Raw genomic sequence first — 20,044 nt, forward strand, 5'->3', positions numbered from 1 at the left:
TTTCAACCCTGCAGGCGCGACACAAAAGTAGAAATTAAAATATAATTCATGCCTTATCTTTGACGAGCTTATGTTGTTGGCAGTCCAAAATGTCCCATAAACATCACAAATGGTCCTTTTGTTCGATTAATTCCATCAATATATATCAAATAAATGTAAATTTATTTGATCCAGAAAAACACCGGTTCCAACTTGCTCAACGTGACTACAAAATATCTCCTATAAACTTTGCCAAAACATTTCAAACTACTTTTGTAATACAACTTTAGGTATTTTTTAACGTAAATAATCGATAAAATTGAAGACGGGATGATGTTCAATACAGGATTAAAACAAACTGTAGCTAGCTTTCTGGTCACGCGCCTCTAACAAACAGTACACTTCACTCAACCCTTGTTCTGAACAGGGATACTTCTTCATTACACAAAGGAAAAACCCTCAACCAATTTCTAAAGACTGTTGACATCCAGTGGAAGCGGTAGGAACTGCAAGAAGGTCCCTTAGAATTTTGGATTCCCAATGAAAATCCATTGAAAAGAGAGTGACCTCAAAAAAAATAAATCTGAATGGTTTGTCCTCGGGGTTTTGTCTGCTAAATAAGTTCTGTTATACTCACAGACATGATTCAAACAGTTTTAGAAACTTCAGAGTGTTTTCTATCCAAATCTACTAATAATATGCATATCTTATCTTCTGGGGATGAGTAGCTGGCAGTTGAATTTGGGTATGCTTTTCATCCAAACGTGAAAATGCTGCCCCCTATCCTAGAGAAGTTTTAACAGCTAACATTTTGATGGCAATAATAAATAGATATGCCGATAGTGGACAACCGTGTTTTACTCCTCTAGATAGTTTAAAACTTTCTGAGATGTAGCCATTATTTACTATTTTACACCTAGAGTTACTATACATAACTTTAACCCATTTTATAAGAGATTCCGCAAAATTGAAATATTCTAGGCATTTATATATAAACTTCAGTCGTACTTTATTAAAAGCCTTTTCAAAGTCAGCTATGAAAACCAGGCCTGGTTTCCCCGATATTTCATAGTGTTCTATTGTTTCCAGTACTTGTCTTATATTATCTCCAATGTCCATGTAAAAAACCTGTCTGAATAGGATGAGTAATATCTGACAAAACCTTTTTAATTATATGCGCCAAGCATTTAGTTAGAATCTTCAGAGGTCTCCAATTTTTTAAATGGACTGGATCTTTATATTAACCACTTGGGTCCTGTTTCAGTAATAATGATATCAGACCTTCTTGTTGCGTGTCTGATAATCTACCGTTTATATAGGAGTGGTTAAAACATGCTAATAACGGTCCTCTGAGCCTTTAATTGCAACAAGAAGTTCCTCCTCTGTAATTTGGCCATCACATTAGTCTTTCTGTACAGATGTTCATTTTACATTAATAATAGGAAAAAAATCCCTACAAAAATCCATTAGCTTCGGGTTAGTGGAGACTGAAACAAAAACATATTCTTAAAGTACTTTACTTCCTCTTTCAAAATATACTTTGGTGAAATATGAGTGACTCCATCATTTGTAACAAGTTTCAAAACCTTTTTTATGTAGCATTTCTATGTTGAAGATTGAAAAATAATTTCCCCCATATTCCATCCAGTTCGCTTTATTTTTATAATATATTACACTGGATCTTTCATAAGTTAACAATTTTTTTGTTTTTCCTCTAACTTATTACTTTGAGCATCTATGGTACAGTGTTATTGCTATCTATCTGTACTGTTGGTCCTTCCATTTCCTTTGTTAATATAGGAAATATATATATATATATATAAAATATATATTAATATCTTTTGACCTAAATTGCTTTTGTTTTATAGATGAGTACCGAATTGCATGGCCTCTAATGGCACATTTAAAAGTGTACCATACAATAAGGGGATCTTCTGTACCTATGTTACGTCGGAAAGAGTCTGTTATAAATTCCTCTGTCTTAGTTCTAAACAATGTATCATCTAGTAGGCTTTGATTAAATTTCCAATATCCTCGCCCACGTGGAAATTCTGTAAGAGTAATATATATGCCAATTATGTGATGATGTGACCGCATTCTGTCCCCTATCAACACTTTAACTTTTGGTGCCAGAGAGAATGACATAAGAAAGTAGTCAAGACGACGAGCTTGATTAAGCCTCCGCCATGTATATCTCACTAGGTCAGGATATTAAACCTCCTCCATGTATATCTCACTAGGTCAGGATATTAAACCTCCTCCATGTATATCTCACTAGGTCAGGATATTAAACCTCCACCATGTATATCTCACTAGGTCAGGATATTAAACCTCCACCATGTATATCTCACTAGGTCAGGGTATTAAACTTCCCCCATGTATATCTCACTAGGTCAGGATATTAAACCTCCTCCATGTATATCTCACTAGGTCAGGATATTAAACCTCCACCATGTATATCTCACTAGGTCAGGGTATTAAACCTCCTCCATGTACAGTGGGGAGAACAAGTATTTGATACACTGCCGATTTTGCAGGTTTTCCTACTTACAAAGCATGTAGAGGTCTGTAATTTTTATCATAGGTACACTTCAACTGTGAGAGACGGAATCTAAAACAAAAATCCAGAAAATCACATTGTATGATTTTTAAGTAATTAATTTGCATTTTATTGCATGACATAAGTATTTGATCACCTACCAACCAGTAAGAATTCCGTCTCTCACAGACCTGTTAGTTTTTCTTTAAGAAGCCCTTCTGTTCTCCACTCATTACCTGTATTAACTGCACCTGTTTGAACTCGTTACCTGTATAAAAGACACCTGTCCACACACTCAATCAAACAGACTCCAACCTCTCCACAATGGCCAAGACCAGAGAGCTGTGTAAGGACATCAGGGATAAAATTGTAGACCTGCATAAGGCTGGGATGGGCTACAGGACAATAGGCAAGCAGCTTGGGGAGAAGGCAACAACTGTTGGCGCAATTATTAGAAAATGGAAGAAGTTGAAGATGACGGTCAATCACCCTCGGTCTGGGGCTCCATGCAAGATCTCACCTCGTGGGGCATCAATGATCATGAGGAAGGTGAGGGATCAGCCCAGAACTACCCGGCAGGACCTGGTCAATGACCTGAAGAGAGCTGGGACCACAGTCTCAAAGAAAACCATTAGTAACACACTACGCCGTCATGGATTAAAATCCTGCAGCGTTCGCAAGGTCCCCCTGCTCAAGCCAGCGCATGTCCAGGCCCGTCTGAAGTTTGCCAATGACCATCTGGATGATCCAGAGGAGGAATGGGAGAAGGTCATGTGGTCTGATGAGACAAAAATAGAGCTTTTTGGTCTAAACCCCACTCGCCGTGTTTGGAAGAAGAAGAAGGATGAGTACAACCCCAAGAACACCACCCCAACCGTGAAGCATGGAGGTGGAAACATCATTCTTTGGGGATGCTTTTCTGCAAAGGGGACAGGACGACTGCACCGTATTGAGGGGAGGATGGATGGGGCCATGTATCGCGAGATCTTGGCCAACAACCTCCTTCCCTCAGTAAGAGCATTGAAGATGGGTCGTAGCTGGGTCTTCCAGCATGACAACGACCCGAAACACACAGCCAGGGCAACTAAGGAGTGGCTCCGTAAGAAGCATCTCAAGGTCCTGGAGTGGCCTAGCCAGTCTCCAGATCTGAACCCAATAGAAAATCTTTGGAGGGAGCTGAAAGTTCGTATTGCCCAGCGACAGCCCCGAAACCTGAAGGATCTGGAGAAGGTCTGTATGGAGGAGTGGGCCAAAATCCCTGCTGCAGTGTGTACAAACCTGGTCAAGAACTACAGGAAACGTATGATCTCTGTAATTGCAAACAAAGGTTTCTGTACCAAATATTAAGTTCTGCTTTTCTGATGTATCAAATACTTATGTCATGCAATAAAATGCAAATTAATTACTTAAAAATCATACAATGTGATTTTCTAGATTTTTGTTTTAGATTCCGTCTCTCGCAGTTGAAGTGTACCTATGATCAAAATTACAGACCTCTACATGCTTTGTAAGTAGGAAAACCTGCAAAATCGGCAGTGTATCAAATACTTGTTCTCCCCACTGTATATCTCACTAGGTCAGGATATTAAACCTCCTCCATGTATATCTCACTAGGTCAGGATATTAAGCCTCCACCATGTATATCTCACTAGGTCAGGATATTAAACCTCCTCCATGTATATCTCACTAGGTCAGGATATTAAACCTCCTCCATGTATATCTCACTAGGTCAGGATATTAAGCCTCCACCATGTATATCTCACTAGGTCAGGATATTAAACCTCCTCCATGTATATCTCACTAGGTCAGGATATTAACCTCTAACGAGCCTCTACCCCGGGTCCGGGATCACCCCCCACCCCCCCACACACTGATTAGCATAGCTAGCATAGCTTCACAAGTAGATAGTAGCATCTAAATATCATTAAATCACAAGTCCAAGACACCAGATGAAAGATACAGATCTTGTGAATAAAGCCACCATTTCAGATTTTTAAAATGTTTTACAGGGAAGACAAAATATGTAAATCTATTAGCTAAACACGTTAGCAAAATACACCACTTTTCTAACTCCATCAGTTTCTTACTACTTCAGGTGCTATCACCAATTCGGCTAAACTAAGATATTGATAGCCACTAACCAAGAAAAAACCTCTTCAGATGACAGTCTGATAACATATTTATGGTATAGGATAGGTTTTGTTAGAAAAAAGTGCATATTTCAGGTAGAAATCACAGTTTACAATTGCACCGACCATCACAAGACGACTAGAATTACTATAGAGAGCAACGTGTATGACCAATTTACTCTTAATAAAACATTTCATAAGAATAGACAAAGCATAGCAATGGAAAGACCCAGATCTTGTGATTCCAGACAATATTTCAGATTTTCTAAGCGTTTTACAGCGAAAACACAATAAATCGATAAGTTAGCATACCACATGTGAAAACGTTACCAGAGCATCGATTCCAGCCAAAGAGCGCTATAACGTAATCACCGCCAAAATATATTAATTTTTTCACTAACCTTCTCAGAATTCTTCCGATGACACTCCTGTAACATCATTTTACAACATACATATACAGTTTGTTCGAAAATGTGCATATTTAGCCATACAAAACCGTGGTTATACAATGGAAATAGTCACAACTCAAGCATCAAAATGAGGGACGTCAGCTTTCAGAGTGATCTAGTTTAATCGAAAGCTAATCATATACTTGACTAAAAAATACAGGGTTGACAGGAATCGAAAGACAAATTAGTTCTTAATGCAACCGCTGACTTACATTTTTAAAATTATCCTTACTTTTCAATACAGGGTTCGCCAAGTGAAGCTATACCAAACAAAATGGCGAAATATGCGTTTAAAATATTTCGACAGAACAACGATTTATCATATTAAATATTGCTTACTTTGAGCTGTTCTTCCATCAGATTCTTGGGCAATGTATCCTTTCTATGTTATAAACTTCTTTTGGTCGATAGATGTCCTCTGTCCTTCGAAATGTCCACTAACAACGACCGAGACCCCGAAACGTTCCCAAAGCTTAAAAGTGCACGACAAAGAAATTCCTCAGAATCGCACTAAACGGATATAAATTGCTATAAAACGGTTCAAATTAACTACATTATGATGTTTTTAACAACTATAACGAGTAAAAACATGACCAGACAAATATTACTGGTTAAACAACGATTTGGAATGAGGCAAGTCCGATGTCCATCCTGCTTGTGACGCACGAAGAAAAGAGAGTGGTACTTCCACGTTTTCTTGTTTTATAGTGGCTGTGATTGTGCAATCGACTCCATTCAAAACGTGATGACGTACAGACACCCAGAGGAAGACGTAGGCAGTGTCGGTTTCTTCATAGCATTCACTGTCGCCTTAAAAACAGACTCCAGATCAGGGGTAAACATTTCTGAAATCTGACCCCTGTCATGAAAAGTGCTGTAGATATAGTTCTGTACCACTCAGAGACAAAATTCCAACGGCTATAGAAACTAGAAAGTGTTTTCTATCCAATAATAACAATAATATGCATATTGTACGATCAAGAATTTAGCACGAGGCAGTTTAATTTGGAGACCCAAATATGCTAATGCGGAACAGCACCCCCTATAGTTCCAAGATTAAACCTCCTTAATGTATATCTCACTAAGTCAGGATATTAAACCTCCTCCATGTATATCTCACTAGGTCAGGATATTAAACCTCCTCCATGTGTATCTCACTAAGTCAGGATATTAAACCTCTATGTATATCTCACTAGGTCAGGATATTAAACCTCCTCCATGTATATCTCACTAGGTCAGGATATTAAACCTCCTCCATGTATATCTCACCAGGTCAGGATATTAAACCTCCGCCATGTATATCTCACCAGGTCAGGATATTAAACCCCCTCCATGTGTATCTCACTAAGTCAGGATATTAAACCTCTATGTATATCTCACTAGGTCAGGATATTAAACCTCCTCTATGTATATCTCACTAGGTCAGGATATTAAACCTCCTCCATGTATATCTCACTAGGTCAGGATATTAAACCTCCTCCATGTATATCTCACTAGGTCAGGATATTAAACCTCCTCCATGTATATCTCACTAGGTCAGGATATTAAACCTCCTCCATGTATATCTCACTAGGTCAGGATATTAAACCTCCTCCATGTATATCTCACTAGGTCAGGGTATTTAAGCCTCCACATATCCACTAATTCCAATATATCCATGACATTCATGATTTCCTTAAGTGCCTGAGGGTGATAGTTTGTAGTGTGATTTCCTTTACGGTCCATAGAGGTATTTAAAACGGTATTATAATCTCCCACCATAAACATCGTCTAGTGTTGCTTTTAGAGTTGATACGTCATTATTTGGACAGTAATGAGCCAAATCTGTTTATCGTCCCATAACATATTTAAAATCATCCATCTACTTTGAGGATCTGTTTGGACAATTTGCACATTTGGATCAAAATTACTGTTAATTAATATCATCACCCCTTTTGAACGTCTTTGCCAATGGGAGAAATATATTTCGCTCCCCCAGTTCTTTTTCCACAAAACTTCATCTTCATTTTAGAGGTTACTAAAACGTTTCTATTACGTTTTAGAGGTTTCTAAAATGTAATGCTATTTTTTGAGTTTTTATTATTAGTGGATATTGGCCTAATTCTTCACTGCATGCATTGTTTGTAGTTTTCCTCTGGACATGTAGGAGAATCTTGCAGAACTCTGCATGCAGGGTTTTAATGGGTTGTTTGTCCCACTGGGTAAAATCTTGTTTTGCAAGTGGACCCCACACCTCGTTGCCATAAAGTGCAATTGGTTTAATGACACATTCAATTAGTTTTAGCCAAACTGAAGTGTAGAGACTAAAACCAGGGGCTGAGGATTTCTCTAGAATAGTGGCCAATTCGTAGATGTAAATATTGAAGAGCGCAGGGCTCAGAATGCAACCCTGGCGAAGTCCCCGTCCCTGGTTAAAGAATTCTGTTATTTTCTTGGCAATTTTGATGCTGCACGTATTGCCAGTATACATTGATTTAATTCTGTCATGTGTTTTACCCCCTACAGCACTTTCAATAACTTTGTAGAACAGTCCTGCATGCCAAATAGAATCAAATGCTTTTTGGAAGTCAATAAAGCAAGCGTACATTTTGGTATTATTTTGGTGGACATGTTTATCTATCAGGGTGTGTAGGGTGTAAATATGATCGGCCATGCAATGTTTTGGTATAAATCCAATTCTCTCGCTCTCTTGCTCTTTCTCTCTCTCTCTCCTCTCTCTCTGTCTCTCTGTGTCTCTCTCTCTGTCTCTCTCTCTTTCTCTGTCTCTCTTTCTGTCTGTCTCTGTGTCTCTGTCTCACTCTCACTCTCACTCTCTCTCTCTCGCTCTCTCTCTCACTCTCTCTCTCGCTCTATCTCTCTCTTTCTCTGTCTGTCTTTAACTCTGCCTCTCTGTTTGTACGTCCGTCTGTCTGTCTGTCCGTCCGTCTCTCTCTCTCTGTCTTTCTGTCTCTGTCTCTCTCACTCTCTGTCTCTCTGTCTCTCTCTCTCCTATTCTATTTAATTTATTGGCATGGGAAACATTGGCATGTGAAACATATGTTAGCATTGCCGAAGCAAGTGAGGTAGATAATATACAAAAGTGAAATAAACAATCAAAATGAACAGTAAACATTACACTCACAGAAGTTTCGCAGAACATTACACTCTCTCTCTCTCTCTCTCTCTCTCTCTCTCTCTCTCAATTCAATTCAATTCAATTCAAGGGGCTTTATTGGCATGGGAAACATGTGTTAACATTGCCAAAGCAAGTGAGGTAGATATTATACAAAAGTGAAATAAACAATACAAATTAACAGTAAACATTACACATACAGAAGTTTCAAAACAATAAAGACATTACAAATGTTATATTATATATATACAGTGTTGTAACAATGTACAAATGGATAAAGCACACAAGTTAAAATAAATAAGCATAAATATGGGTTGTATTTACAATGGTGTTTGTTCTTCACTGGTTGCCCTTTTCTTGTGGCAACAGGTCACAAATCTTGCTGCTGTGATGGCACACTGTGGAATTTCTCCCAGTAGATATGGGAGTTTATCAAAATTGGATTTGTTTTCAAATTCTTTGTGGATCTGTGTAATCTGAGGGAAATATGTCTCTCTAATATGGTCATACATTGGGCAGGAGGTTAGGAAGTGCAGCTCAGTTTCCACCTCATTTTGTGGGCAGTGTGCACATAGCCTGTCTTCTCTTGAGAGCCATGTCTGCCTACGGCGGCCTTTCTCAATAGCAAGGCTATGCTCACTGAGTCTGTACATAGTCAAAGCTTTCCTTAAGTTTGGGTCAGTCACAGTGGTCAGGTATTCTGCCACTGTGTACTCTCTGTTTAGGGCCAAATAGCATTCTAGTTTGCTCTGTTTTTTTGTTAATTCTTTCCAATGTGTCAAGTAATTATCTTTTTGTTTTCTCATGATTTGGTTGGGTCTAATTGTGCTGTTGTCCTGGGGCTCTGTGGGGTGTGTTTGTGTTTGTGAACAGAGCCCTAGGACCAGCTTGCTTAGGGGACTCTTCTCCAAGTTCATCTCTCTGTAGATGATGGCTTTGTTATGGAAGGTTTGGGAATCGCTTCCTTTTAGGTGGTTGTAGAATTTAACGGCTCTTTTCTGGATTTTGATAATTAGTGGGTATCGGCCTAATTCTGCTCTGCATGCATTATTTGGTGTTCTACGTTGTACACGGAGGATATTTTTGCAGAATTCTGCATGCAGAGTCTCAATTTGGTGTTTGTCCCATTTTGTGAAATCTTGGTTGGTGAGCGGACCCCAGACCTCACAACCATAAAGGGCAATGGGCTCTATGACTGATTCAAGTATTTTTAGCCAGATCCTAATTGGTATGTTGAAATTTATGTTCCTTTTGATGGCATAGAAGGCCCTTCTTGCCTTGTCTCTCAGATCGTTTACAGCTTTGTGGAAGTTACCTGTGGTGCTGATGTTTAGGCCGAGGTATGTATAGTTTTTTGTGTGCTCTAGGGCAACGGTGTCTAGATGGAATTTGTGGTCCTGGTGACTGGACCTTTTTTGGAACACCATTATTTTGGTCTTACTGAGATTTACTGTCAGGGCCCAGGTCTGACAGAATCTGTGCAGAAGATCTAGGTGCTGCTGTAGGCCCTCCTTGGTTGGTGACAGAAGCACCAGATCATCAGCAAACAGTAGACATTTGACTTCGGATTCTAGTAGGGTGAGACCGGGTGCTGCAGACTGTTCTAGTGCCCGCGCCAATTCGTTGATATATATGTTGAAGAGGGTGGGGCTTAAGCTGCATCCCTGTCTCACCCCACGACCCTGTGTGAAGAAATGTGTGTGTTTTTTGCCAATTTTAACCGCACACTTGTTGTTTGTGTACATGGATTTTATAATGTCGTATGTTTTACCCCCAACACCACTTTCCATCAATTTGTATAGCAGACCCTCATGCCAAATTGAGTCGAAGGCTTTTTTGAAATCAACAAAGCATGAGAAGACTTTGCCTTTGTTTTGGTTTGTTTGGTTGTCAATTAGGGTGTGTAGGGTGAATACATGGTCTGTTGTACGGTAATTTGGTAAAAAGCCAATTTGACATTTGCTCAGTACATTGTTTTCATTGAGGAAATGTACGAGTCTGCTGTTAATGATAATGCAGAGGATTTTCCCAAGGTTACTGTTGACGCATATTCCACGGTAGTTATTGGGGTCAAATTTGTCTCCACTTTTGTGGATTGGGGTGATCAGTCCTTGGTTCCAAATATTGGGGAAGATGCCAGAGCTAAGGACGATGTTAAAGAGTTTTAGTATAGCCAATTGGAATTTGTTGTCTGTATATTTGATCATTTCATTAAGGATACCATCAACACCACAGGCCTTTTTGGGTTGGAGGGTTTTTATTTTGTCCTGTAACTCATTCAAGGTAATTGGAGAATCCAGTGGGTTCTGGTAGTCTTTAATAGTTGATTCTAGGATTTGTATTTGATCATGTATATGTTTTTGTTCTTTATTCTTTGTTATAGAGCCAAAAAGATTGGAGAAGTGGTTTACCCATACATCTCCATTTTGGATAGATAATTCTTCGTGTTGTTGTTTGTTTAGTGTTTTCCAATTTTCCCAGAATTGGTTAGAGTCTATGGAGTCTTCAATTACATTGAGCTGATTTCTGACGTGCTGTTCCTTCTTTTTCCGTAGTGTATTTCTGTATTGTTTTAGTGATTCACCATAGTGAAGGCGTAGACTCAGGTTTTCCGGGTCTCTATGTTTTTGGTTGGACAGGTTCCTCAATTTATTTCTTAGATTTTTGCATTCTTTATCAAACCATTTGTCATTGTTGTTCATTTTCTTCGGTTTTCTATTTGAGATTTTTAGATTTGATAGGGAAGCTGAGAGGTCAAATATACTGTTAAGATTTTCTACTGCCAAGTTTACACCTTCACTATTGCAGTGGAACATTTTACCCAGGAAGTTGTCTAAAAGGGATTGAATTTGCTGTTGCCTAATTGTTTTTTGGTAGGTTTCCAAACTGCATTCCTTCCATCTATAGCATTTCTTAATGTTACTCAGTTCCTTTGGCTTTGATGCCTCATGATTGAGTATTGCTCTGTTCAAGTAGACTGTGATTTTGCTGTGGTCTGATAGGGGTGTCAGTGGGCTGACTGTGAACGCTCTGAGAGACTCTGGGTTGAGGTCAGTGATAAAGTAGTCTACAGTGCTACTGCCAAGAGATGAGCTATAGGTGAACCTACCATAGGAGTCCCCTCGAAGCCTACCATTGACTATGTACATACCCAGCGTGCGACAGAGCTGCAGGAGTTGTGACCCGTTTTTGTTGGTTATGTTGTCATAGTTGTGCCTAGGGGGGCATATGGGGGAGGGAATGCTGTCACCTGCAGGCAGGCGTTTGTCCCCCTGTGTGCTGAGGGTGTCAGGTTCTTGTCCAGTTCTGGCATTTAGGTCGCCACAGACTAATACATGTCCCTGGGCCTGGAAATGATTGATTTCCCTCTCTCTCTCTCTCTCTCTCTCTCTCTCTCTCTCTCTCTCTCTCTCTCTCTGTCTCTGTCTCTCTCTCTTGTAGTTAATCTCCTATCACTCCAGCATTGTAAAAAATAATGTTTAAATAAAGGACAAATAACAATAATCTCCTCTCTCTCCCAGACCCGCTGGCCTCTCCATCTAACATCAGTGTGTCAGTAGATAACAGCTCAGCCAGTGTAAGGTGGCAGCCGGTTGACACACACACGGTCCAGGGTCACCTCCTGGGTTATAAGGTAACAACCACGCTTCCACAACATTCCACATGCAAGTAGGCCATGAAATATGACTGGACTAAGAATGGAGAATGTTCATTGACTGGGAAAGTGGCCCCTTATGTAGTGGTCAAGGAACTGACCAATCAATCCCTTCCCTTCTCTGATTAATGTATCTTTCTCTCTTCATCTCTCTCTCTCTCTCTCTCTCTCTCTCTCTCTCTCTCTCTCTCTCTCTCTCTCTCTCTCTCTCTCTCTCTCTCTCTCTCTCTCTCTCTCTCTCTCTCTCTCTCTCTCTCTCTCTCTCTCTCTCTCTCTGTCTCTCTCTGTCTCTCTCTGTCTCTCTCTGTCTCCCCCTGTCTCTCTCTGTCTCTCTCTCTGTCTCTCTCTCTGTCTCTCCCTCTGTCTCTCCCTCTGTCTCTCCCTCTGTCTCTCCGTCTGTCTCTCGCTCTGTCTCTCTCTAGATCTATCTGAAGAGGTTGGGTTCCCAGGGAGGAAGAGAGCGTAGAGCGATGGTGCACAGAGAGGTGAGAGGGATTGAGGGAGGAGTGGAGCGAGGGACGGAGAGAAAGGAGGAGAGGTGGGTTGTGGAGGTGGATGGCAACAAGACCAAAGAGGTGGTGACGGGTCTCAAACTCTATTCCCTGTACGAGCTGTCAATGACAACCTTCAACAGAAAGGGGGAGGGGCCTCACTCACCGACACACCCCTTCAGGACACCGGAGGGAGGTGAGCAGGAGAGTGTGAGTGTTTACTTATGTGTGAGGTTGACAACGTAATAATATTATGTGTGTGTGTGTAGTTCCTGGTCCTCCTGCGTCTCTGGGTTTTGAGAGTCCGTCGGAGACAGAGTTAACCCTTCACTGGAGGCCCCCCACTCAGCCCAACGGACGACTTGTGGGATATGTTCTACAGTACCAACAGAGTAAGTCTCACACACACACACACACACACACACACACACACACACACACACACACACACACACACACACACACAGAGAGTACATGAGTTAAGATTATATGCCGTAACGTGACTCTACAGACAATGGTGCCATCGAATTGGAGCAGGGCCACAGTACAACCATGGACAGTGAAGGAAGCCATTTTGTTAACAGCAACGTCAAACACCATCACACACCATCACACAGCCTCTAACCCTGTCTCCCCTCTCCAGTTTCAGACAGCCTCTAACCCTGTGTCTCCCCTCTCCAGTTTCAGACAGCCTCTAACCCTGTCTCCCCTCTCCAGTTTCAGACAGCCTCTAACCCTGTGTCCCCTCTCCAGTTTCAGACAGCCTCTAACCCTGTCTCCCCCCTCTCCAGTTTCAGACAGCCTCTAACCCTGTGTCTCCCCTCTCTAGTTTCAGACAGCCTCTAACCCTGTCTCCCCTCTCCAGTTTCAGAAAGCCTCTAAACCTGTGTCTCCCCTCTCCAGTTTCAGACAGCCTCTAACCCTGTGTCTCCCCTCTCCAGTTTCAGACAGCCTCTAACCCTGTGTCTCCCCTCTCCAGTTTCAGACAGCCTCTAACCCTGTCTCCCCTCTCCAGTTTCAGACAGCCTCTAACCCTGTGTCTCCCCTCTCCAGTTTCAGACAGCCTCTAACCCTGTGTCCCCTCTCCAGTTTCAGACAGCCTCTAACCCTGTCTCCCCCCTCTCCAGTTTCAGACAGCCTCTAACTCTGTGTCTCCCCTCTCCAGTTTCAGACAGCCTCTAACCCTGTCTCCCCTCTCCAGTTTCAGACAGCCTCTAACTCTGTGTCTCCCCTCTCCAGTTTCAGACAGCCTCTAACCCTGTCTCCCCTCTCCAGTTTCAGACAGCCTCTAACCCTGTCTCCCCTCTCCAGTTTCAGACAGCCTCTAACCCTGTCTCCCCTCTCCAGTTTCAGACAGCCTCTAACCCTGTGTCTCCCCTCTCCAGTTTCAGACAGCCTCTAACCCTGTGTCTCCCCTCTCCAGTTTCAGACAGCCTCTAACCCTGTCTCCCCTCTCCAGTTTCAGACAGCCTCTAACCCTGTGTCTCCCCTCTCTAGTTTCAGACAGCCTCTAACTCTGTGTCTCCCCTCCAGTTTCAGACAGCCTCTAACCCTGTCTCCCCTCTCCAGTTTCAGACAGCCTCTAACCCTGTCTCCCCTCTCCAGTTTCCGACAGCCTCTAACCCTGTGTCTCCCCTCTCCAGTTTCAGACAGCCTCTAACCCTGTGTCTCCCCTCTCCAGTTTCAGACAGCCTCTAACCCTGTGTCTCCCCTCTCCAGTTTCAGACAGCCTCTAACTCTGTGTCTCCCCTCTCCAGTTTCAGACAGCCTCTAACCCTGTGTCTCCCCTCTCCAGTTTCAGACAGCCTCTAACCCTGTCTCCCCCCTCTCCAGTTTCAGACAGCCTCTAACCCTGTCTCCCCTCTCCAGTTTCAGACAGCCTCTAACTCTGTGTCTCCCCTCTCCAGTTTCAGACAGCTTCTAACCCTGTCTCCCCTCTCCAGTTTCAGACAGCCTCTAACCCTGTGTCTCCCCTCTCCAGTTTCAGACAGCCTCTAACTCTGTGTCTCCCCTCTCCAGTTTCAGACAGCCTCTAACCCTGTCTCCCCTCTCCAGTTTCAGACAGCCTCTAATCCTGTCTCCCCTCTCTAGTTTCAGACAGCCTCTAACTCTGTGTCTCCCCTCTCCAGTTTCAGACAGCCTCTAACCCTGTCTCCCCTCTCCAGTTTCAGACAGCCTCTAACCCTGTGTCTCCCCTCTCCAGTTTCAGACAGCCTCTAACCCTGTGTCTCCCCTCTCCAGTTTCAGACAGCCTCTAACCCTGTGTCTCCCCTCTCCAGTTTCAGACAGCCTCTAAACCTGTGTCTCCCCTCTCCAGTTTCAGACAGCCTCTAAACCTGTGTCTCCCCTCTCCAGTTTCAGACAGCCTCTAACTCTGTGTCTCCCCTCTCCAGTTTCAGACAGCCTCTAACCCTGTCTCCCCTCTCCAGTTTCAGACAGCCTCTAACCCTGTGTCTCCCTTCTCCAGTTTCAGACAGCCTCTAACCCTGTGTCCCCTCTCCAGTTTCAGACAGCCTCTAACCCTGTCTCCCCTCTCCAGTTTCAGACAGCCGAAACAGTCCTCTTCAGGTAGAGGTGATCTATGACCCCACGGTGACCCACTTCCTGTTGGAAGGTCTGGACCCTCATAGCCGCTACGTCTTCTACCTGAGGGGACGAACATCTGCCGGACAGGGACCCCCAATCACACGGGAGTGTGCCACCCTGCTGGACGGAGGTAGAATTATACCATCAACAGTTGTGGATGTCTCACCTAGCTATTTCAATATTAACTACTGTAATATGTGGATGTCTCACCTAGCTATTTTAATATTAACTACTGTAATATGTGGATGTCTCACCTAGCTATTTCAATATTAACTACTGTAATATGTGGATGTCTCACCTAGCTATTTCAATATTAACTACTGTAATATGTGGATGTCTCACCTAGCTATTTCAATATTAACTACTGTAATATGTGGATGTCTCACCTAGCTATTTCAATATTAACTACTGTAATATGTGGATGTCTCACCTAGCTATTTCAATATTAACTACTGTAATATGTGGATGTCTCACCTAGCTATTTCAATATTAACTACTGTAATATGTGGATGTCTCACCTAGCTATTTCAATATTAGCTACTGTAATATGTGGATGTCTCACCTAGCTATTTCAATATTAACTACTGTAATATGTGGATGTCTCACCTAGCTATTTCAATATTAACTACTGTAATATGTGGATGTCTCACCTAGCTATTTCAATATTAACTACTGTAATATGTGGATGTCTCACCTAGCTATTTCAATATTAGCTACTGTAATATGTGGATGTCTCACCTAGCTATTTCAATATTAACTACTGTAATATGTGGATGTCTCACCTAGCTATTTCAATATTAACTACTGTAATATGTGGATGTCTCACCTAGCTATTTCAATATTAACTACTGTAATATGTGGATGTCTCACCTAGCTATTTCCATATTAACTACTGTAGTATGTGGATGTCTCACCTAGCTATTTCAATATTAACTACTGTAATATGTGGATGTCTCACCTAGCTATTTCAATATTAACTACTGTAATATGTGGATGTCTCACCTAGCTATTTCAATATTAACTACTGTAATATGTGGATGTCTCACCTAGCTATTTCCATATTAACTACTGTAATATGTGGATGTCTCACCTAGCTATTTCAATATTAACTACTGTAATATGTGGATGTCTCACCTAGCTATTTCAATATTAACTACTGTAATATGTGGATGTCTCACCTAGCTATTTCCATATTAACTACTGTAATATGTGGATGTCTCACCTAGCTATTTCAATATTAACTACTGTAATATGTGGATGTCTCACCTAGCTATTTCAATATTAACTACTGTAATATGTGGATGTCTCACCTAGCTATTTCAATATTAACTACTGTAATATGTGGATGTCTCACCTAGCTATTTCAATATTAACTACTGTAGTATGTGGATGTCTCACCTAGCTATTTCAATATTAACTACTGTAATATGTGGATGTCTCACCTAGCTATTTCAATATTAACTACTGTAATATGTGGATGTCTCACCTAGCTATTTCAATATTAGCTACTGTAATATGTGGATGTCTCACCTAGCTATTTCAATATTAACTACTGTAATATGTGGATGTCTCACCTAGCTATTTCAATATTAACTACTGTAATATGTGGATGTCTCACCTAGCTATTTCAATATTAGCTACTGTAATATGTGGATGTCTCACCTAGCTATTTGAATATTGACTACTGTAATATGTGGATGTCTCACCTAGCTATTTCAATATTAACTACTGTAATATGTGGATGTCTCACCTAGCTATTTCAATATTAACTACTGTAATATGTGGATGTCTCACCTAGCTATTTCCATATTAACTACTGTAATATGTGGATGTCTCACCTAGCTATTTCAATATTAACTACTGTAATATGTGGATGTCTCACCTAGCTATTTCAATATTAACTACTGTAATATGTGGATGTCTCACCTAGCTATTTCAATATTAACTACTGTAATATGTGGATGTCTCACCTAGCTATTTCAATATTAACTACTGTAATATGTGGATGTCTCACCTAGCTATTTCAATATTAACTACTGTAATATGTGGATGTCTCACCTAGCTATTTCAATATTAACTACTGTAATATGTGGATGTCTCACCTAGCTATTTCAATATTAACTACTGTAATATGTGGATGTCTCACCTAGCTATTTCCATATTAACTACTGTAATATGTGGATGTCTCACCTAGCTATTTCAATATTAACTACTGTAATATGTGGATGTCTCACCTAGCTATTTCAATATTAACTACTGTAATATGTGGATGTCTCACCTAGCTATTTCAATATTAACTACTGTAATATGTGGATGTCTCACCTAGCTATTTCAATATTAACTACTGTAATATGTGGATGTCTCACCTAGCTATTTCAATATTAACTACTGTAATATGTGGATGTCTCACCTAGCTATTTCAATATTAACTACTGTAATATGTGGATGTCTCACCTAGCTATTTCAATATTAACTACTGTAATATGTGGATGTCTCACCTAGCTATTTCAATATTAACTACTGTAATATGTGGATGTCTCACCTAGCTATTTCAATATTAACTACTGTAATATGTGGATGTCTCACCTAGCTATTTGAATATTAACTACTGTAATATGTGGATGTCTCACCTAGCTATTTGAATATTAACTACTGTAATATGTGGATGTCTCACCTAGCTATTTGAATATTAACTACTGTAATATGTGGATGTCTCACCTAGCTATTTGAATATTAACTACTGTAATATGTGGATGTCTCACCTAGCTATTTCAATATTAACTACTGTAATATGTGGATGTCTCACCTAGCTATTTCAATATTAACTACTGTAATATGTGGATGTCTCACCTAGCTATTTCAATATTAACTACTGTAATATGTGGATGTCTCACCTAGCTATTTCAATATTAACTACTGTAATATGTGGATGTCTCACCTAGCTATTTCAATATTAACTACTGTAATATGTGGATGTCTCACCTAGCTATTTCAATATTAACTACTGTAATATGTGGATGTCTCACCTAGCTATTTCAATATTAACTACTGTAATATGTGGATGTCTCACCTAGCTATTTCAATATTAACTACTGTAATATGTGGATGTCTCACCTAGCTATTTCAATATTAACTACTGTAATATGTGGATGTCTCACCTAGCTATTTCAATATTAACTACTGTAATATGTGGATGTCTCACCTAGCTATTTCAATATTAACTACTGTAATATGTGGATGTCTCACCTAGCTATTTCAATATTAACTACTGTAATATGTGGATGTCTCACCTAGCTATTTCAATATTAACTACTGTAATATGTGGATGTCTCACCTAGCTATTTCAATATTAACTACTGTAATATGTGGATGTCTCACCTAGCTATTTCAATATTAACTACTGTAATATGTGGATGTCTCACCTAGCTATTTCAATATTAACTACTGTAATATGTGGATGTCTCACCTAGCTATTTCAATATTAACTACTGTAATATGTGGATGTCTCACCTAGCTATTTCAATATTAACTACTGTAATATGTGGATGTCTCACCTAGCTATTTGAATATTAACTACTGTAATATGTGGATGTCTCACCTAGCTATTTGAATATTAACTACTGTAATATGTGGATGTCTCACCTAGCTATTTGAATATTAACTACTGTAATATGTGGATGTCTCACCTAGCTATTTGAATATTAACTACTGTAATATGTGGATGTCTCACCTAGCTATTTCAATATTAACTACTGTAATATGTGGATGTCTCACCTAGCTATTTCAATATTAACTACTGTAATATGTGGATGTCTCACCTAGCTATTTCAATATTAACTACTGTAATATGTGGATGTCTCACCTAGCTATTTCAATATTAACTACTGTAATATGTGGATGTCTCACCTAGCTATTTCAATATTAACTACTGTAATATGTGGATGTCTCACCTAGCTATTTCAATATTAACTACTGTAATATGTGGATGTCTCACCTAGCTATTTCAATATTAACTACTGTAATATGTGGATGTCTCACCTAGCTATTTCAATATTAACTACTGTAATATGTGGATGTCTCACCTAGCTATTTCAATATTAACTACTGTAATATGTGGATGTCTCACCTAGCTATTTCAATATTAACTACTGTAATATGTGGATGTCTCACCTAGCTATTTCAATATTAACTACTGTAATATGTGGATGTCTCACCTAGCTATTTCAATATTAACTACTGTAATATGTGGATGTCTCACCTAGCTATTTCAATATTAACTACTGTAATATGTGGATGTCTCACCTAGCTATTTTAATATTAACTACTGTAATATGTGGATGTCTCACCTAGCTATTTTAATATTAACTACTGTAATATGTGGATGTCTCACCTAGCTATTTCCATATTAACTACTGTAATATGTGGATGTCTCACCTAGCTATTTCAATATTAACTACTGTAATATGTGGTTGTCTCACCTAGCTATCTAATTGTAAGTCGCTCTGGATAAGAGCGTCTGCTAAATTACTATCAGGTAAAGGTACATGAAGGGAGCACAGAGATGTTACACAGGGAACAGTATAGACTAACACAGGGAACAGTATAGACTAACACAGGGAACAGTATAGACTAACATATAGATGTAACACAGGGAACAGTATATACTAACACAGGGAACAGTATATACTAACACAGGGAACAGTATAGACTAACACAGGGAACAGTATAGACTAACACAGGGAACAGTATAGACTAACACAGGGAACAGTATAGACTAACACAGGGAACAGTATAGACTAACATATAGATGTAACACAGGGAACAGTATATACTAACACAGGGAACAGTATAGACTAACACAGGGAACAGTATAGACTAACACAGGGAACAGTATAGACTAACACAGGGAACAGTATAGACTAACATATAGATGTAACACAGGGAACAGTATATACTAACACAGGGAACAGTATAGACTAACACAGGGAACAGTATAGACTAACACAGGGAACAGTATAGACTAACACAGGGAACAGTATAGACTAACACAGGGAACAGTATAGACTAACATATAGATGTAACACAGGGAACAGTATATACTAAC

At 40.1% G+C, this 20,044-nt stretch overlaps 2 protein-coding genes across 4 annotated transcripts in view; both read left to right on the forward strand.

Moving 5' to 3' along the window:
- The window catches only part of LOC139557921 (zinc finger BED domain-containing protein 4), a 385,803-nt gene that overhangs the window by 339,849 nt on the left and 25,910 nt on the right, over positions 1 to 20,044 (forward strand). The window lies entirely within an intron of this gene.
- LOC139557920 (neural cell adhesion molecule L1.1-like) overlaps positions 1 to 20,044 on the forward strand; it is a 136,455-nt gene that overhangs the window by 89,127 nt on the left and 27,284 nt on the right. For all 3 annotated transcript variants that reach the window (XM_071373264.1, XM_071373266.1, XM_071373265.1), the window contains 4 exons: positions 11,730 to 11,842; positions 12,286 to 12,550; positions 12,624 to 12,746; positions 14,894 to 15,070. In XM_071373264.1, coding sequence (XP_071229365.1) covers positions 11,730 to 11,842; positions 12,286 to 12,550; positions 12,624 to 12,746; positions 14,894 to 15,070 — 678 coding nt within the window. The remainder of the gene's footprint in view (positions 1 to 11,729; positions 11,843 to 12,285; positions 12,551 to 12,623; positions 12,747 to 14,893; positions 15,071 to 20,044) is intronic.

Source organism: Salvelinus alpinus, chromosome 28, assembly GCF_045679555.1.
Source record: "Salvelinus alpinus chromosome 28, SLU_Salpinus.1, whole genome shotgun sequence".
Taxonomy (NCBI): domain Eukaryota; kingdom Metazoa; phylum Chordata; class Actinopteri; order Salmoniformes; family Salmonidae; genus Salvelinus; species Salvelinus alpinus.